Consider the following 16,002-nt stretch of genomic DNA (forward strand, 5'->3'; position numbering starts at 1 on the left):
TAACCAGACACCAGATAAGCAGGTACCTTCATCTTGGACTTCCCAGCCTCCAGAACTATGAGAAATAAATGTATGTTGTTTAAGCCACCTTAATTTGTTATAGCAGCCCAAGCAGACTAAGACAGTAGGTATCTCTTTTCCCAGTGACTTCTATAGCATCTTTATCTTAATATTCTTTGACAGTCTCCTTTCTTCAAAGGTTATAAAACAGAAGCAACCTATAAGGAATAGAGTGGTAGAAAGCCATCAACAGTAATCTTGGACACTCCTTGCTTTGGAAACCACCTACTCATGTAGGAATTGTTCCTAATAGGAATCATTCTAACCAAAAACAGTTATTTACATAGTACCTCTGCATCAGTACTTGCGTTCTATAAGTTAAGGTATAGCTTAGAACCTGGTTTCATGCTGTGTTTCCCTCTATATGGTCCCTCTTAGCAATGGCATTTAGCTTTGTCTTAGGGAATACATACCAGCCATTGGTTGGATGCCATCAAAAGAAATACTTTTATTTTGTCTGTCATCATGGATCCTATGACGTTTAGTTTAGTAATACAAAACTACCACAAGATCTCTATTTAAAAAGTCTTGGGTTAAGCTCTGGAGAATTTTCATAGGCAAATTCTTCTTTGTGGGCTGGATCAGTAAACACTCCAATAAAATCTATTTCCAGGAAGAATGGACCATCCACTTTATCAGCCAGGGTGAATCCAATAGAAGAGATCTAAATTTAAAATAGAGAAGTTGATCAAAATCTCCTACACTGATGCACTGATGTTGTTCCTGGAGTTTTAAAATTCCACGATATGACTACTATAGCTGGGTCTTTGTACTATCAGTCCTTAGCAAGTATACCACAGTTCTCATATGCTGTAGCAAATTATAAGAGGAAGTACAGGGCTGCTTTTCCACATTTTACTTCCTCTCCTCTCCCTTTAAAGTAGTGCCACTTAAGACTAGTGAGGACAACATGGATGGCTAATGGAGGTTCCTTGAAGCTCTCCTGAACTCTAATGCTGTTTTCTTATTTTAAAGCTAAAATAAAATGCAGGCATGCTGAAAAGATGACCATACTGAAATTCCTCCAGGATGGAGGTCTGCTTCACAGGATAGGTCTGAGTCAACATCTGTCTGGGTATAACATGGGCCTTGAGTAGGAATTTTCATCTTTCATTTGTCAGCCCTCAAAAATGGACTGAACTCATCCACACAGGAGTTCTGTTTCACTTAAGATAATACAGTTCTGAGTGAAAGTACAGGAAAATATTACCTTGTCAAGCAGAAGCTGGTACTGGGCATCCCGGATTCTTCCTTGATTAGAGAAGAAAAATTTGGAGAAAGGAATCTGAAAGAAGAAACCATTGACTTCATAGCTGAAATGTAAGCAACTGAGACATCTGTATGGAATTGCAATGATAAAGAATAGTTTAATTCTAAAATTATTTAATATATGCAGTTATGACAAGTGGCTAGTCATTTGGACCACAGATATAAATTTTTGTTAAATGAAATAAAATAAGCTCTAGAAAAAACCTTTCTAAGCCAGAAGTCCCAAAGGAAAAGCGATATAGTAGAGAACAATTATAACTTTCTGACGGCAAAAGACAAAGGATAAACTAGGAAAAAAATATTTGTAACATTTATGGACAAAAAACTTGTATCCTAGACACAAAACTTTTACAAATAACTAAGAAAAAGATTAAACAACCCAGTAGGAAAACGGGGATGGGGAGGAACAGGTACACTTGTATACTGTTAGTAGGAGTGCAAATTAGTACCACTCTTAGAGGGCAGCTGGCAATTGTGATAGGCAGGATTCTAAGATGCCCCTCAAGATTTCCACATTCTAGTGTACACACACCTTCTTTCAGGTATTCAAACACTAAGCTCAGTGCTGCTGTGAAGGAACTGCAGAAGTAAGGTCCCAAATCAGTTCACCTTAATATAGGGAAGATTATCCTCTGTAGGCCTGACTTAAACGCTTAAGCCCGGGGCCAGCTGGTGGCATAGCGGTTAAGTGCATGTGCTCTGCTTCGGAGGCCCGAGGGTTCCCAGGTTCGGATCCCAGGTGCGCACCAAGGCACCGCTTGTCAAGCCATGCTGTGGTGGCCTCGCATATAAAGTAGAGGAAGATGGGCAGGGATGTTAGCCCAGGGCCAGTCTTCCTCAGCAAAAAGAGGAGGATTGGCATTGGATGTTAGCTCAGGGCTGATCTTCCTCACAAACAAAAACAAAAACCAAACACTTAAGCCCACAGAAGGAGGGACTCTGGTGAAAGACATCAGAAGCAGGAGAGGGATTCAATGGGGGGTGGGGGATGGGGGGTGGGGGGCCGGGGGCCGGATTCTCCACAGCTGGCTTTGAAGATGGAGGGAGCTAAATGGCAAGGAATGCAGGCAGCTTCTGGGAGCTGAGAGTGGCCCCCAGCTGACAACCAGCAAGGAAACAAGGATGTCAGTCCTACAATCAAAGGGACTGAATTTGGCCAACAACCAGAATGAGCCTGGAAGTAGATTCTTCCCCAGAGCCTCTAGAAAGAACACAGCCCAACTGACACCTTGATTTCAGCCTTATAAGGCCCTGAGCATCAAACCAGCCATATCGTGTCCCAACTTACAACCTACAGAACTGTGAGCTAACAAATGTGTGTTGTTTGAAGCTACTAAATTTGGTAATTTTTTATGTAGCAATAGAAAACTAACACAGCAATATCTAGCAAAATTCGAAATGCCACAACTTTGACCTACCAATTTCACTTTTAGGAATTTATATTTCAGATAAACTCTGACAAACACATAAAGATATAGCTTTTTCTAATAGCAAAAACGAAAAAATAGAGAAATGGTTAAAAAAATTATGGTGCATACATACAATTGAATACTATGCAGCTATTTTTAAATATGAAGTAGATCTAAAAAAAAAAAAAAAATGAAGTAGATCTACACAGGATGCAACAGGAAGACCTCCACAATATATCATTAGTAAAAAAGGAAGATACAGGGGCTGGCCCAGTGGCATAGTGGTTAGGTTTGCATGCTCCAATTTGGCGGCCCGGGGTTCACAGATTCAGATACCAGGCGTGGACCTACACACCGCTCATCGAGCCATGCTCTGGTGGTGTCCCACATACAAAACAGAGGTAGATTGGCACAGATGTTAGCTCGGGGCCAATCTTCCTCACCAAAAAAAAAAAATGAAGAGAGAGACAAAATCTATGGTATAATCTCATTTACGTTTTTCTAAAAAGGCCTCAAAAAAACCTAAATAAATATTGAAGTCTAATGATATGCATTCTGAAATGTTTAGGGGCAAAATGTACTGATGTCAGCAACTTACTTTAAAATGAAAAGATAGATTTCAAAAAAAAAAAAAAAGATAGATTGGGCTGGCCCGTGGCTTAGCGGTTGGGTGTGCACGGCCCGCTGCTGGCAGCCAGGGTTCGGATCCCGGGCGTGCACTTCACTGCTTCTCCGGCCATGCTGAGGCCGCGTCCCACATACAGCAACTAGAAAGATGTGCAACTATGACATACAACTATCTACCGCGGCTTTGGGGAGAAAAAGGGAAAAAAAAAAAACTGTACTGTTCAGATTATCACCAAAAACACTTGTTGACATAAAAACAAACTCAATTCAAAGCTCATAATAAACCAGCTTTGCACAAGATCATTTTGCTCACACAGCAAATCTAAATGCAGTCACAGGGGCCAGCCCCGTGGTATAGCAGTTAAGTGCACGTGTTCTGCTGCAGCAGCCCGGGGTTCGGATCCCGGGCGCACACCAACGCACCACTTGTCAAGCCACGCTGTGGTGGCGTCTCATATAAAGTGAAGGAAGATGGGCATGGATGTTAGCTCAGGGCCAGTCTTCCTCAGCAAAAAGAGGATTGGTGATAGATGTTATTAGGTCAGAGCTGATCTTCTTCACAAAAAAAATAAAAATAAAAATAAATGCAGTCCCATTCTTATTTCACTTGCTCCCTTCATTCCTATCAAACGAACTTAGAAGAAACCCCCCGGTCAATTTCTCATTTTACATCCTAGTTTGGCACACCATCTACCTCATCATTCAAAATATATTTTGGAAATGGAATCAATGCTACCTGCTTGCCATCCAAGGAGTATGTGTCACCCACCCCACTGGTCCCCTCAAGCTAATCTCTTGTCTTTTTGGCACATAATTCTCTAAGACCAGTCTCCACACCAAGGGAACTGGATATTTTTAGCCTAGAAAGAAATGAAGAAGAAACAATAAATCTGTAAAGCTTGCATAAAAAGAAAAACAGTTGTTTTCTCTCTACAAGTGACAGAAAACTAATATACACAATTTTTCCATCATTTTCCTGTTTTCTCTGTATAATTGGAACATCTCACTTCTATCTACTAAAGGAAAATTATTCATGAAGAAGTGAAAAGCAATTAATAACATTTAATTTTAAAAAATCTCTTCCCCAACACTTTCCCTTAATTTCTCTTTTTTTTAAATTATTTTATTGGGGTCATATTGGCTAACAACATTGTGTAAATTTCAGGTGTATATTATATTTCAGTTTCTGTATATACTGCATCGTGTTCACCACCAACAGTCTAGTTTTTATGGATGGTCACCATACACATGTGCCCCTTTACCCCTTTCACCCTCCCTCACTCCCTTTCTCCTCGGTAGCCACTAATCTTTCTCCTTATCTATGTGTTTATCTTCCACATATGAGTGAAATCATATGGTATTTGTCTTTCTCTGACTTATTTCACTCAGCATAATACCCTCAAGGTCCATCCATGTTGTCGCAAATAGCAGAATTTTGTCTTTTTATGGCTGAGTAGTATTCCACTGTATAAATAATAACTCCCCTTCTTTGCCCCCGTAACCTCTGTTCTACTTTCTGTCTGAATTTGCCTATTCTAGATACCTCACATAAGTGGAATCATAAAATGTTTATCCGTTTGTGTCAGGCTTATTTCACGTAGCATGATGTCTTTAAGGTTCATCCATGTAGCATGTATCAGTACTTCATTCTTTTTTGTGACTAATATTCCATTGTGTGTGTGTGTGTATATATATATACACACGTGTGTGTGTGTATATACACACATATATGTGTGTGTGTGTGTGTATATATATATATACACCTTCTTTTGTGTGTGTGTGTGAGGAAGATCAGCCCTGAGCTAACATCCGTGCTAATCCTCCTCTTTTTGCTGTGGAAGACCGGCTCTGAGCTAATATCTGTTGCCAATCCTCCTCATTTTTTTTTCCCCCAAAGCCCCAGTAGATAGTTGTATGTCATAGTGGCACATCCTTCTAGTTGCTCTATGTGGGACGTGGCCTCAGCATGGCCGGAGAAGCGGTGCGTCGGTGTGCGCCCTAGATCCAAACCCGAGACGCCAGTAGCAGAGCGTGCGCACTTAACCGCTAAGCCACGGGGCGGGCCCTATACATCTTCTTTATCCATTCATCCACTGATGGGCACTTGGGTTGCTTCCACATCTTGGCTATTGTGAATAATGCTGTGATGAACATATGGGTGTATATGTCTTTCTGAATTACTGATTTCATGTTCTTTGGATAAATACCCAGTAGTGGGATAGCTAGATCATATGGTATTTCTATTTTTAATTTTTTGAGAAATCGCAGTACTGTTTTCCATAGTGCCTGCACCAGTTTATATTCCCACCAGCAGTATATGAGGGTTCCCTTTTCTCCATATCCTCTCCAACACTTGTTATTTCTTGTCTTGTTAATTATAGCCACTCTGGGCTGACCCAGTGGTGTAGTGGTTAAGTTGGTGTGCTTTGCTTTGGCGGCCTGGGGTTTCCAGGTTTGGATCCCAGGCGCAGACCTACGCACCGCTCATCAAGCCATGCTGTGGCGGCGTCCCATATACAAAATAGAGGAAGATGAGCACAGATGTTAGCTCAGGGCAATCTTCCTCAGCAAAAAGAGGAAGATTGGCAACGGATGTTAGCTCATGGCCAATCTTCCTCACAAAAAAAAAAAAAAAAATTATAGCCATTCTGATGGGTGTGAAGTGATATCTCATTGTAGTTTTGATTTACATTTCCCTAATAATTAGTGATGTTGAACAGCTTTTCATGTGCCTGTTGGCCATCTGTATATCTTCTTTGGAAAAAATGTCGGTTCATGTTCTCTGCCCATTTTTTGATCAGGGGGTTCATTTTTTGTTGTTGTTGAGTTGTTTGAGTTCTTTAAAGATTTTGGAAATTAACCCCTCATCAGATATATGATTTGCAAATATCTTCTCCCAGTTGGTGAGTTGTCTTTTCATTTTGTTGATGGTTTCTGTTGCCTTACAGAAGCTTTTTAGTCTAATGTAGTCCCATTTGTTTATATTTTTCTTTTGTTTCCCTTGCCTGAGTAGACATGGTATTCGAAAAGATACTGCTAAGACCAATGTGAAAGAGTGTACTGCCTATATTTTCTTCTAGGAGTTTTATGGCTTCAGTCTTACATTCAAGTCTTTAATCCATTTTGAGTTACTTTTTGTGTATGGTATAAGATAGTGGTCTACTTTCATTCTTTTGCGTGTGGCTGTCCAGTTTTCCCAACACCATTTATTGAAGAGACTTTCCCTTCTCCATTGTATGTTCTCGGATCCTTTGTCGAAGATTAGCTATCCATAGATGTGTGGTTTTATTTCTGGGCTTTCAATTCTGTTCCATTGATCAGTGTGACTGTTTTTGTCCCAGTACCATGCTGTTTTGATTACTATAGCTTTGTTGTATATATTTTGAAGTCAGGGACTGTGATACCTCCAGCTTTATTTTTTTTTCTCAGGATTGCGTTGGCTCCCTTAATAATTTAAAGAGAGCTATGCAAACAACTATTATTTCCAGTCAAAGATTAGGACTACATGTATTTTCAGGAAAGAAAGTAACTGTTACTGGTTAAATGATAGTGATACTGGAGAATAATTTGGCAATGTGCATCATAGGCCTTAAAACTGTAGATACTATTTATTCTAGGAATTTTATTTCCAAGAATATATCCTAAGAAAATAATTAAGGATGTTTACCTCCGAGTTTGGTACAATAGTGAAAAACTCTGAAAATAATCTAAATGTAACAACAATAGAGGATGGATTAAGTAAACTGTGGTCTATTTCTATAATAAAATATCATGCAGACATTAAAAATGATGTAGAAATATATTTCAACAGAAAGTTGTATATAGGGCCGGCCCTGTGGCTTAGCGGTTAAGTGAGTGCGCTCCGCTGCTGGCGGCCTGGGTTTGGATCCCGGGTGCGCACCGACGCACTGCTTCTCCGGCCGTGCTGAGGCCGAGTCCCACATACAGCAACTAGAAGGACGTGCAGCTATGACATAACAACTATCTACTAGGGCTTTCGGGGGGGAAAAAAAATTATAAAAAAAGAAAAAAAGAAAGTTGTATATAATATTCAGTTCAGTGAACAATATATGTTATAAAACAGCATTGGCACAATACCATTTTTGTAAAAAAAAAAAAAGTATAAAAATAGTATTTTACCTCTGGGTAGGTGGTACTTCAAGATTTTTTTTCCTGGGGCCAGCCAGGTGGCGTAGCGGTTAAGTGCGCACACTCCGCTTACGAGAGCCTGGGGTTGGCAGGTTCGGATCCCAGACACGCACCAACATACCGCTTGTCAAGCCATGCTGTGGTGGCGTCCCATATAAAGTAGAGGAAGATGGGCACGAATGTTAGCCCAGGGCCAATCTTCCTCAGCAAAAAGAGGAGGATTGGCATCGGATGTTAGCTTAGGGCTAATCTTCCTCACAAAAAAAACCCATTTTTTTCCTTTTCTGCATTTTCCAAATTTTTGATAATGAAATACTTAATAATCAGTTATATATATTACTTGTATACAAGTGTTACATGTCACAATATTTTGGTTATATATCCATATTAGTGCACGAATATGTACTGAGTGCCTATTTTATGCTAGGCACTGTTCGAGGTGTAGAGGAAACAGATATGAACAATACAGACAAGGTCCTTGCTCTCAGAATTTACAGAATTTATGTTCCAGGGGAGCAGGGTAGAGAATGACAATAAACTAAAAGTAAAATTAATTTAAAAAATTTTTTTAAAAAGTAAAAATAATTTTACTTAGTGATGAGTTCTATGAAAAAATTAAACAGGGTGATGTTATTGAAAGTGGTTGGGTTAGAGGGTACAACTTTAGCTAGAGGGATCAGAAAAGGCCTCTCTGAGGCGACTTTTGAGCTGAGAGGTGAATGATACAAAGAGAAAGCAAGTGAAGATATGGGGGAAGAGCATAGCAGCAGATACGACACTAAGTACAAGTCTTTGAGACAGAAGAGAGCTTGCTGAGTATGACCCACAACAAAGGGGCGACTGTGGAGGAGGGAGGTAGAAGGGGAGACTGAAGACGAAGACGAGGGTCCGATGTAGTAGGCCCAGTAGGCCATGTTAAGGAGTTTGGACTTGATTCTAACTGTAAGGGGAAACCACTGGAGGTTTTTTTTGTTTTTGTTTTTTGTTTTTTTGTGAGGAGGACCAGCCCTGAGCTAACATCTGATGCCAATCCTCCCCTTTTTTCCTGAGGAATATTGGCCCTGAGCTAGCAACCATGGCCATCTTCCTCTACTTTATATGGGATGCCGCCACAGCATGGCTTAACAAGCGATGCGTCGGTGCACGCCCAGGATCCGAACCTGCGAACCCCGGGCTGCCGCAGCGGAGCGCGCACACTTAACTGCTTGCGCCACGGGGCGGGCCCCTGGAGGGTTTTAAACATGTTGAGTGATGTGATCTGAACTACGTGTTTTTTGTTGTTTTTTTTTGTATATTCTTTTTTGTTTGTTTTGTGAGGAAGATCAGCCCTGAGCTAACATCCACGCCAATCTTTCTCTTTTTTCTGAGGAAGACTCGCCCTGAGCTAACATCTATTGCCAATCCTCCTCCTTTTTTTCCCAAAAGCCTCAGTAGATAGTTGTATGTCATAGTTGCACATCCTTCTAGTTGCTGTATGTGGGACGCCGCCTCAGCATGGCCAGACAAGCAGTGCGTTGGTGCGCGCCCGGGATCCGAACCCGGGCCGCCAGCGGTGGAGCACACGCACTTAGCCACTAAGCCATGGGGCCGGCCCCCTGAACGATATTTTAGAAAGATCACTCTGGCTGCTGTGTGGAGAGTAGATTTTAGGGGGCAAGAAGACAAAGAACGAAATCAATGAAGAAGCTGCCGCAGTAATCCAAAGGCCTGGACTAGGGTGTGAGTAAAAGAGATGGCTAGAAAAGGTCAGCTTCCGGGTGGACTCTGGAAATAGAGGTGACGGGACTTACTAATGGACTGGATGTGGGGCGAGGGAGAAAGGAATCCAGGATGACCCTTAGGTGTAAGTATGAGCAAAATGGGCACTTTCTTTTGAGGGAGTTTATGGATTAAAAATCTTCAGTAGGCAGATGAAAGGAATGGGTACTTGATTTTGCCCTCAGGCCCTAAATTTCCACTTATTTTCCTCCAGGTTAACATCATTTACCTTCTCAAAGCTTCTTCTCACTCACAAAATAAGACTGCTTTATATTACCAAGAAATAAAAATTTTTATGATTGTAAAGTCTGAAGTATTTATTCCTCTCAAGGGATCCTTTCTACTAAGGTAGGGACACTAGCTTAGTAGAGATGCCTGGAGGAGGTGACATGGCAGAAACTTAAAAAGAAACATTTACTTGGGCACAGAGCAGAAGTATACCCATGACTTAGCATGGACCTCGCGAGTTCCTTATTAAAAATATCTACTGGGGGGCTGGCCTGGTGGCGCAGAGGTTAAGTGTGTATGCTCCGCTTTGGCGGCCTGGGGTTCACAGGTTCAGATCCCAGGAGCGCACCAACATATTGCTTGTCAAGTCATGCTGGGGTGGCGTCCCACATAAAATAGAGGAAGATGGGCACGGATGTTAGGCCAGGGCCAATCTCCCTCAGCAAAAAAGAGGAGGATTGGCATCGGATGTTAGCTCAGGGCTGATCTTCCTCACAAAAAAAAAAAAAAATTTACTGGTAGTAAGCTAACATGTATATTAATGAAAGAAAAAATCAATTATGTAAACCTTGCCCCCAGATCCTCTTCCTTCTTTCCCTCCCCACATCTTTCAAGAAAGATTAATGAGAAAAAGAAAACTACAAGGTAACCATAATCTCAAAAGACCTTATTTTCATAAACAGTAAAGACTTGTGCTGTTACCTTGACCTCCTGCCAGTAGGGCCCCCCACGGGTGAACATGAAGTAACTGTACATCTGATTCTTCCTCTGGATTATATCCGTGTCCTCCCTGATATTCACCATCCACGGCCGACCATCACCACGGACACGGAGATACAGCGTGTTAAACTGGGACCAATCATAAGACCTCTTTCTCTCAAAAGGGCCCTAAGATACAAAAAGGAAAGTTAATTTCACCTCATTTTCCACTATTAGCAAAATGTGAGTCATCACCAAGTCAGCAGCATCAAAGGATCCACTAGCCACTTTTTTGTCTTTTTTGGCTTTCTACTACCATCATGAGACAGATAAATCTGGTGATTCTTATTTTAGTACAAAATACTGACATAGTTGTATGTTTCTAAGGTAATGTTTAAGACATGATAGGCTCAGGATAGTGTTTACACAGGGAAGGCACTCACTTGTGTTCACTGAATGGAAATGAATTACTGTATGTAATTTTCTTCCCTGGTCCTATGGAGCAATGGCTTCTGAGTGGGTCATTTTATGACAGCTGCCTACCCATAATTGAGAAAACTATGAAAAAGTTCAAGTTTTAAAACTGACATTTTATAATGTCATCCATTATAATGCTTACCATCCATTGAATACTTACATTAAGCACTTTGCATGCATAATTTAATCCTCACAACAGCCCTGAGATAGATACTATCATTGTACTCCATTTTATAGATGAATCAACTGAGCACTCAACTAATAAGGGGTAGATCCAGTGCTGTTCAACTCCAGAATCTGTTCTTAACAACTATCTATACTGTCTCTCTCTCTCTTTGAAAGTGGGATTTAGTGTTAGTTTCCAAAGGTGTTTATAGCAATCTCAGAGGTATTCTGATTTCAAGAATACCAGTGCTCAGATATGAACTATTATTTACTAGCTGTGTAACTTTGGACAAGTTACTAAATCTCCCCAAGACTCAGTTTCCTCATCTGTACAATTGGGATGATCATACCTTACAAGATTGTTGTGAGGAATAAAAGGGATAATGTATATAAAGTAATTAGCACAAGGACTGGCAGGGTACATTTAATAAATGTTATCAACTATTTTCATTACTCCAAAGTAGGTAACTAGCCACAATTATTTTCTACTGTGGACTGACCAAATCCATTTTGTGGATTTTCAGTGCCAGAAAAAAATTTTGTATGCAAAGTTTGTTGCCTCTGAAAGAACACATACTTTTCTTTTTCATCATTATCCGGAGAGAGGGAGCCTCAGACTACTCCTAACATTTGCCTTTCTCCTTAAAGCACAATATCCAAGCAAACATCAGGGGCTGTGGCCAAGGCCAGGCACGGGAGCCTGTCCAGCCCACCCTGAAACAAAGCCTGGTGGGCAAATTTGCAAAAAGCCATAGACTGGTAGTGAAGACAAAAGAGCTGACCTAAGTAACTTTGGAAAATAGTGTTCTGACTGGAAACTGTAACGCTACAGATAAAACGAACTATATGTCAACATTGTACTCTAGTTGGTAAAGTTATTTCTCTCAGAGTTATGGGTTAAAAATTCCAAAAGTGCTTTACATGTATAAGTAATGTTACTTATTTAGTATAATTAATAAGTAAACGGATGGTAAATGATGGGAGACAGGTTTCTCACTGTTAGAGAGAAGTTACAGATAAGAGGGGGAAGGCTAGAATGAATCATATGGTACTAGATTAGTCAGACCATCAGTATGAACTCATATTTAGGTTAATATAAATATAGAAATTATAGACAAGTGTGTTTCCACACGTTGGTATGCATACATATATTTCCCAGCTGTGTCCACTGAGAGCGCCTAGAAGTAGTGGCAACCCAGTAGCAACAAGCATACTCAGCACCCAGATCTTGGTTTCTAATACCATTATCCAAAAAAAGGAACCAGGGCTCCTTTGAGAAATGGTTAATTCTAGGGTTGGAACAGGGAAAATACAAGATGAGCTTAGAGCATCTTATAGTTCCAAAGAGTGCTCAAAACACAAAAGGGTGGGGGCATATCAAAGGGATAGGAACCAACCTGAAAGAGCGCCCAATGGCCAAAGCTGGAACAATTTGAACAACAAAATAAATAACATAGTATTGAATTATAATCCAAAGTGTGAGTTCATACTAAATGACTGAATAAATAAATAAGTGTGGGAGAAGAAACAAACCTTTACTGAAGAATCCCAAATAATTTATGTGAACACCACTACTTCCAGGAGATAGAGCTTAAACCCATGCCCCACCACTCACATTCAATGTAGGGTGTTCTTCCAAAGAACAGAGTATGGAAAGGAGAGAAAAACAAGTAACTTAACAATGGTAACCTGGAACACTACCTTGACCAGGTGATCAAGGTTAACACAATAGTGATAAGTCATGTTGCTAGCATGACCCCTGATATGATGTGATGAGAAGAGTACTTCAACTCTGTAGTATTCTTCCTAAAAACCCAGAACCCCAGCCTAACCAGGACAAAAAAACATCAGAAAATCCCAAACTGAGGGTCATTCTACAAAATACCTGACCAGTATTTCTCAAATCCTCAAGAAAAATAAGGAAATACCAGGAAACTGTCACAGACCAGAGGAGATTAAGGAGACATGACTAGATGTAATGTGGTATTCTGGAATAGAAAAAGGATATTAGTGGAAAAACTAGTGAAATCCAATACAGTCTGGAATTTATCTAATAGTAGTGTACCAATGTTGGTTTCTTAGTTGGGACAAATGGACTATAGTAATGTAAGAAGTTAACAACTGGAGAAGCTGGGTGAGGTGCATACAGGAACTCTCTGTACTATCTTTGCAATTTTTCTGTAAATCTAAAACTTCTAAAATTAAGTTTACTTAAAAAAAAAAGCCACAAGCTGACCCTACATCCACTCTAAGGAACCCCTGGACATTATGGGTTCTATGGTCTACGTTAGAGGAGATGTGAATCTCCCCAGATCATCTTTCAAATGTCTAACCTCTCAGGGCTCCTCAAACATAAGAATGTCCCACCTTGGCCCAAGGTGATGCCCAGAAACAAGAAACTCCTCCTCTAGAACCATTTCCTCCTTGTGCTTCCGCTTTACACTTGTGCCCAGTAGTTATTTAACCCCATACACAGAAGAGATACCAGGTGTTTTCATTTACAGAAACAAAAGCTGTCTGCTATAGTTCATGCTACAATGAAGTTCACCCCAGTTCACTAGAAAACTGAGGCTGCTGGGCCTCACCTACCCTTGGAATCCTGGATATCATTGCACAGTACCCACTGCGGCCACTCTCCCCATCCTGAGGCGCCTCAGAGCTCAGAGTCCCATACAGTAGTGCACTTTGGTTATTCTTGCCCATTTTCAGGAACACTTCACTTCTGCCTCCAATTGTCTTATCAGAAGTCACTATCCACTTATCCAAATCTTCTTTTCCACGGAACTTCCAGACAACCTTGGCTTGTTCCAGGAAGACCTCATGCAGAGGGCGGCCTTCAGGCCCTATCCAATGATTCACAATATCATCCTTCAAACGTGAAAAATGGTCCTTTATCTCATCTTTAATTGCTTTATCAAAACTAACTTCAGGCTTCTCCTCAGGAGAAGTTATATCCAAAGCAACATCTCTCTGGTGATGTCCTTGCAAATCCCCTTCAGTCTTCCTCTGAGAGGAAGCTTTGCCAGAAACAGCCACTGGTTTCTGAAGACTACTGGAACAATAGTCTGCAAAGCGACTACCCCAAAGTGGATATGATGCAACACTCAGCTTCAGGCATTTTCTGAGAATATAAGCGCCATTCAGCAATTTGTGAACCAAAGCCATGGTGAGAGCAAGTCAAAATGTAAATTTCTCACTGGGCTACCACGGAAAGAAGCAAATAGCCCAGTTCCACCTATAACAGAAAAGACGTTGAAGAGTTACCAGTACAGCAATGAATGCACCACAATTTCAAATTCAACACGGATAATGTATTATGAAATTCATGAATTTATTTTCTAATTCTATAAATATTTACCCAGGCCCTATTATGAGCAGAGCACTATTTGCACTGTATGTAATGCATCCCACTGCTGTGTGAAAAAAAATACCAAGACGAATAAAAACACAGGCCCGTCCATAGAGCTAACGATCAACCCAAAAATTATTCCAATATGTGCTGAAAGCTACCTAAAGAGGTTTTATCAACCTTAAAGCAAATTTTTATGCTAGATTTTTAAAGAAACAATTGGTTCCTAAAATAAAATATACAATTAATTCACTCTAGGACCTGAGCCAACCGACTTAACACTTCAGCACTTCATCATAAAAACAAGGACTACAGTGAGCATTGTATGCGGACTCAGAAAACTTGGACTTGACACCTGGCTCTGCCCACTTATTAGGTTACGAGTATTGTGAATACTGGCAATTTCACATGGTTAAATGTAATAAACCTGTTTACCCTCAGTTAAAGCAGTTCATCTTTTGAGGCCTCCATTTCCTCGGGAGTAAGACTGTGTTAACACCTCCCCCACGTACCTTAAGGGATTCTTCTGAAGATCAGATGGAATAATGACTATATGAGGGCTCTCTGATCCATTAAGTCTGACAAGATCCCCAAGATTCTTCACATCTAACAAGGTCCTAGTCCAGGGCTCATACTTTGAGTAACAAGGCTTTGACTATGTCACTATTCAAGCTCCTCAAAGATAGAACCTAAGCAATAGTAGCAATAATACCATAACATATCTTTAAATATCATTCTTAATATTTTCATATCACTCTGACATATATTATCTCATTTAATCCACATAAGGATCCTGTAAGGCAAGTCAACTAGATATTTCCTTTTTCTAGGAAACTGACACCAACAGGTAAAGTGACTTGCCTAAGCTCACATTGCTAATTGGTATCAAAGTTAGAACTAGAACCCTGGCCTTATGTCCTTCCACTAGATGCTGCTGCCTATCTATATGTAAAACATTAGCAATATAACTTCTATAGCTCTAATAAAATAACAACTTTGCTTCTAGCAGCAACATTTAATGAGTGCTGGCAGGAAGTGCTGCCAGAATCAGGAAGGCTAGACTAGTCCCCTCTTCTATCTATTCCAGCTACCTCTAAAGGGAAATAAAATACCCAAGGCCAATTTATTTGCCTTTCTCCTCTCCCGGCCCCAGAGACCAGAAAAGAGAAAACACAAAACCAAAAACTCACCCACTAAGGTGTCAGCTAATAATATGGTGTAATCATACACATAAGTGCATCAAATCAACACGAGGTGCACCTTAAACTTATACAATGTCAATTATATTTCAATGAAGCTGAAGGAAAAAACCCACAATAGCTGATTTATAAGAAAGCCATATTTTCTTTGCTAATTGCCTGATGTCAATAATCTAACTACTACCAGAATATTTCTCTTTCTAGTGGTTAAACATTGGAGCAACAAACATGTAATAAACTGCCAATAATTACCCTAGGATTCTCTAGGAAGACATTGCCTTCCTTCCTCTATTAGAAAGAAAAAAACTGTAAACATTAGAATCTACCTCTAACAATTACCAAATGTCCAAATGCTCACTTTCAAAATTTGAGAAGAAAAAGGATTAAATGTGCTTCAACCTGAAAAACAAAAACAAAAACAAAACAAACAAACAAAAAAAACTCACCCACTAGTCAGAACATGGTGCTGAGTGAGACACTAAACGGAACAGTGAAAACATTAAAAAAAAAAAGCCTCAGAAATGCCAAAAATCCAACAAACCAGCTCACCTGCTTCAGTTGCCTGAGTCCACATCAAAATGGCTAACTACAACATAGGACTGGTCATCCTTCT

The 16,002-nt window shown here is 40.3% G+C and overlaps 1 protein-coding gene across 1 annotated transcript; it reads right to left on the minus strand.

Moving 5' to 3' along the window:
• Positions 1 to 483: 483 nt before the first annotated feature.
• Positions 484 to 14,080, minus strand: NDUFAF1 (NADH:ubiquinone oxidoreductase complex assembly factor 1). The gene is made up of 4 exons (XM_058541278.1): positions 13,431 to 14,080; positions 10,203 to 10,388; positions 1,271 to 1,345; positions 484 to 724 (listed from the first exon to the last, which is right to left on the minus strand). Exons 1-4 carry the CDS (start codon positions 14,004 to 14,006, stop codon positions 575 to 577), a joined length of 987 nt encoding a protein of 328 aa, XP_058397261.1. The 5' UTR covers positions 14,007 to 14,080; the 3' UTR covers positions 484 to 574.
• Between the last annotated feature and the right edge of the window lie 1,922 nt (positions 14,081 to 16,002).

The sequence above is a fragment of the Diceros bicornis genome, chromosome 5 (assembly GCF_020826845.1).
Source record: "Diceros bicornis minor isolate mBicDic1 chromosome 5, mDicBic1.mat.cur, whole genome shotgun sequence".
Lineage (NCBI taxonomy): Eukaryota > Metazoa > Chordata > Mammalia > Perissodactyla > Rhinocerotidae > Diceros > Diceros bicornis.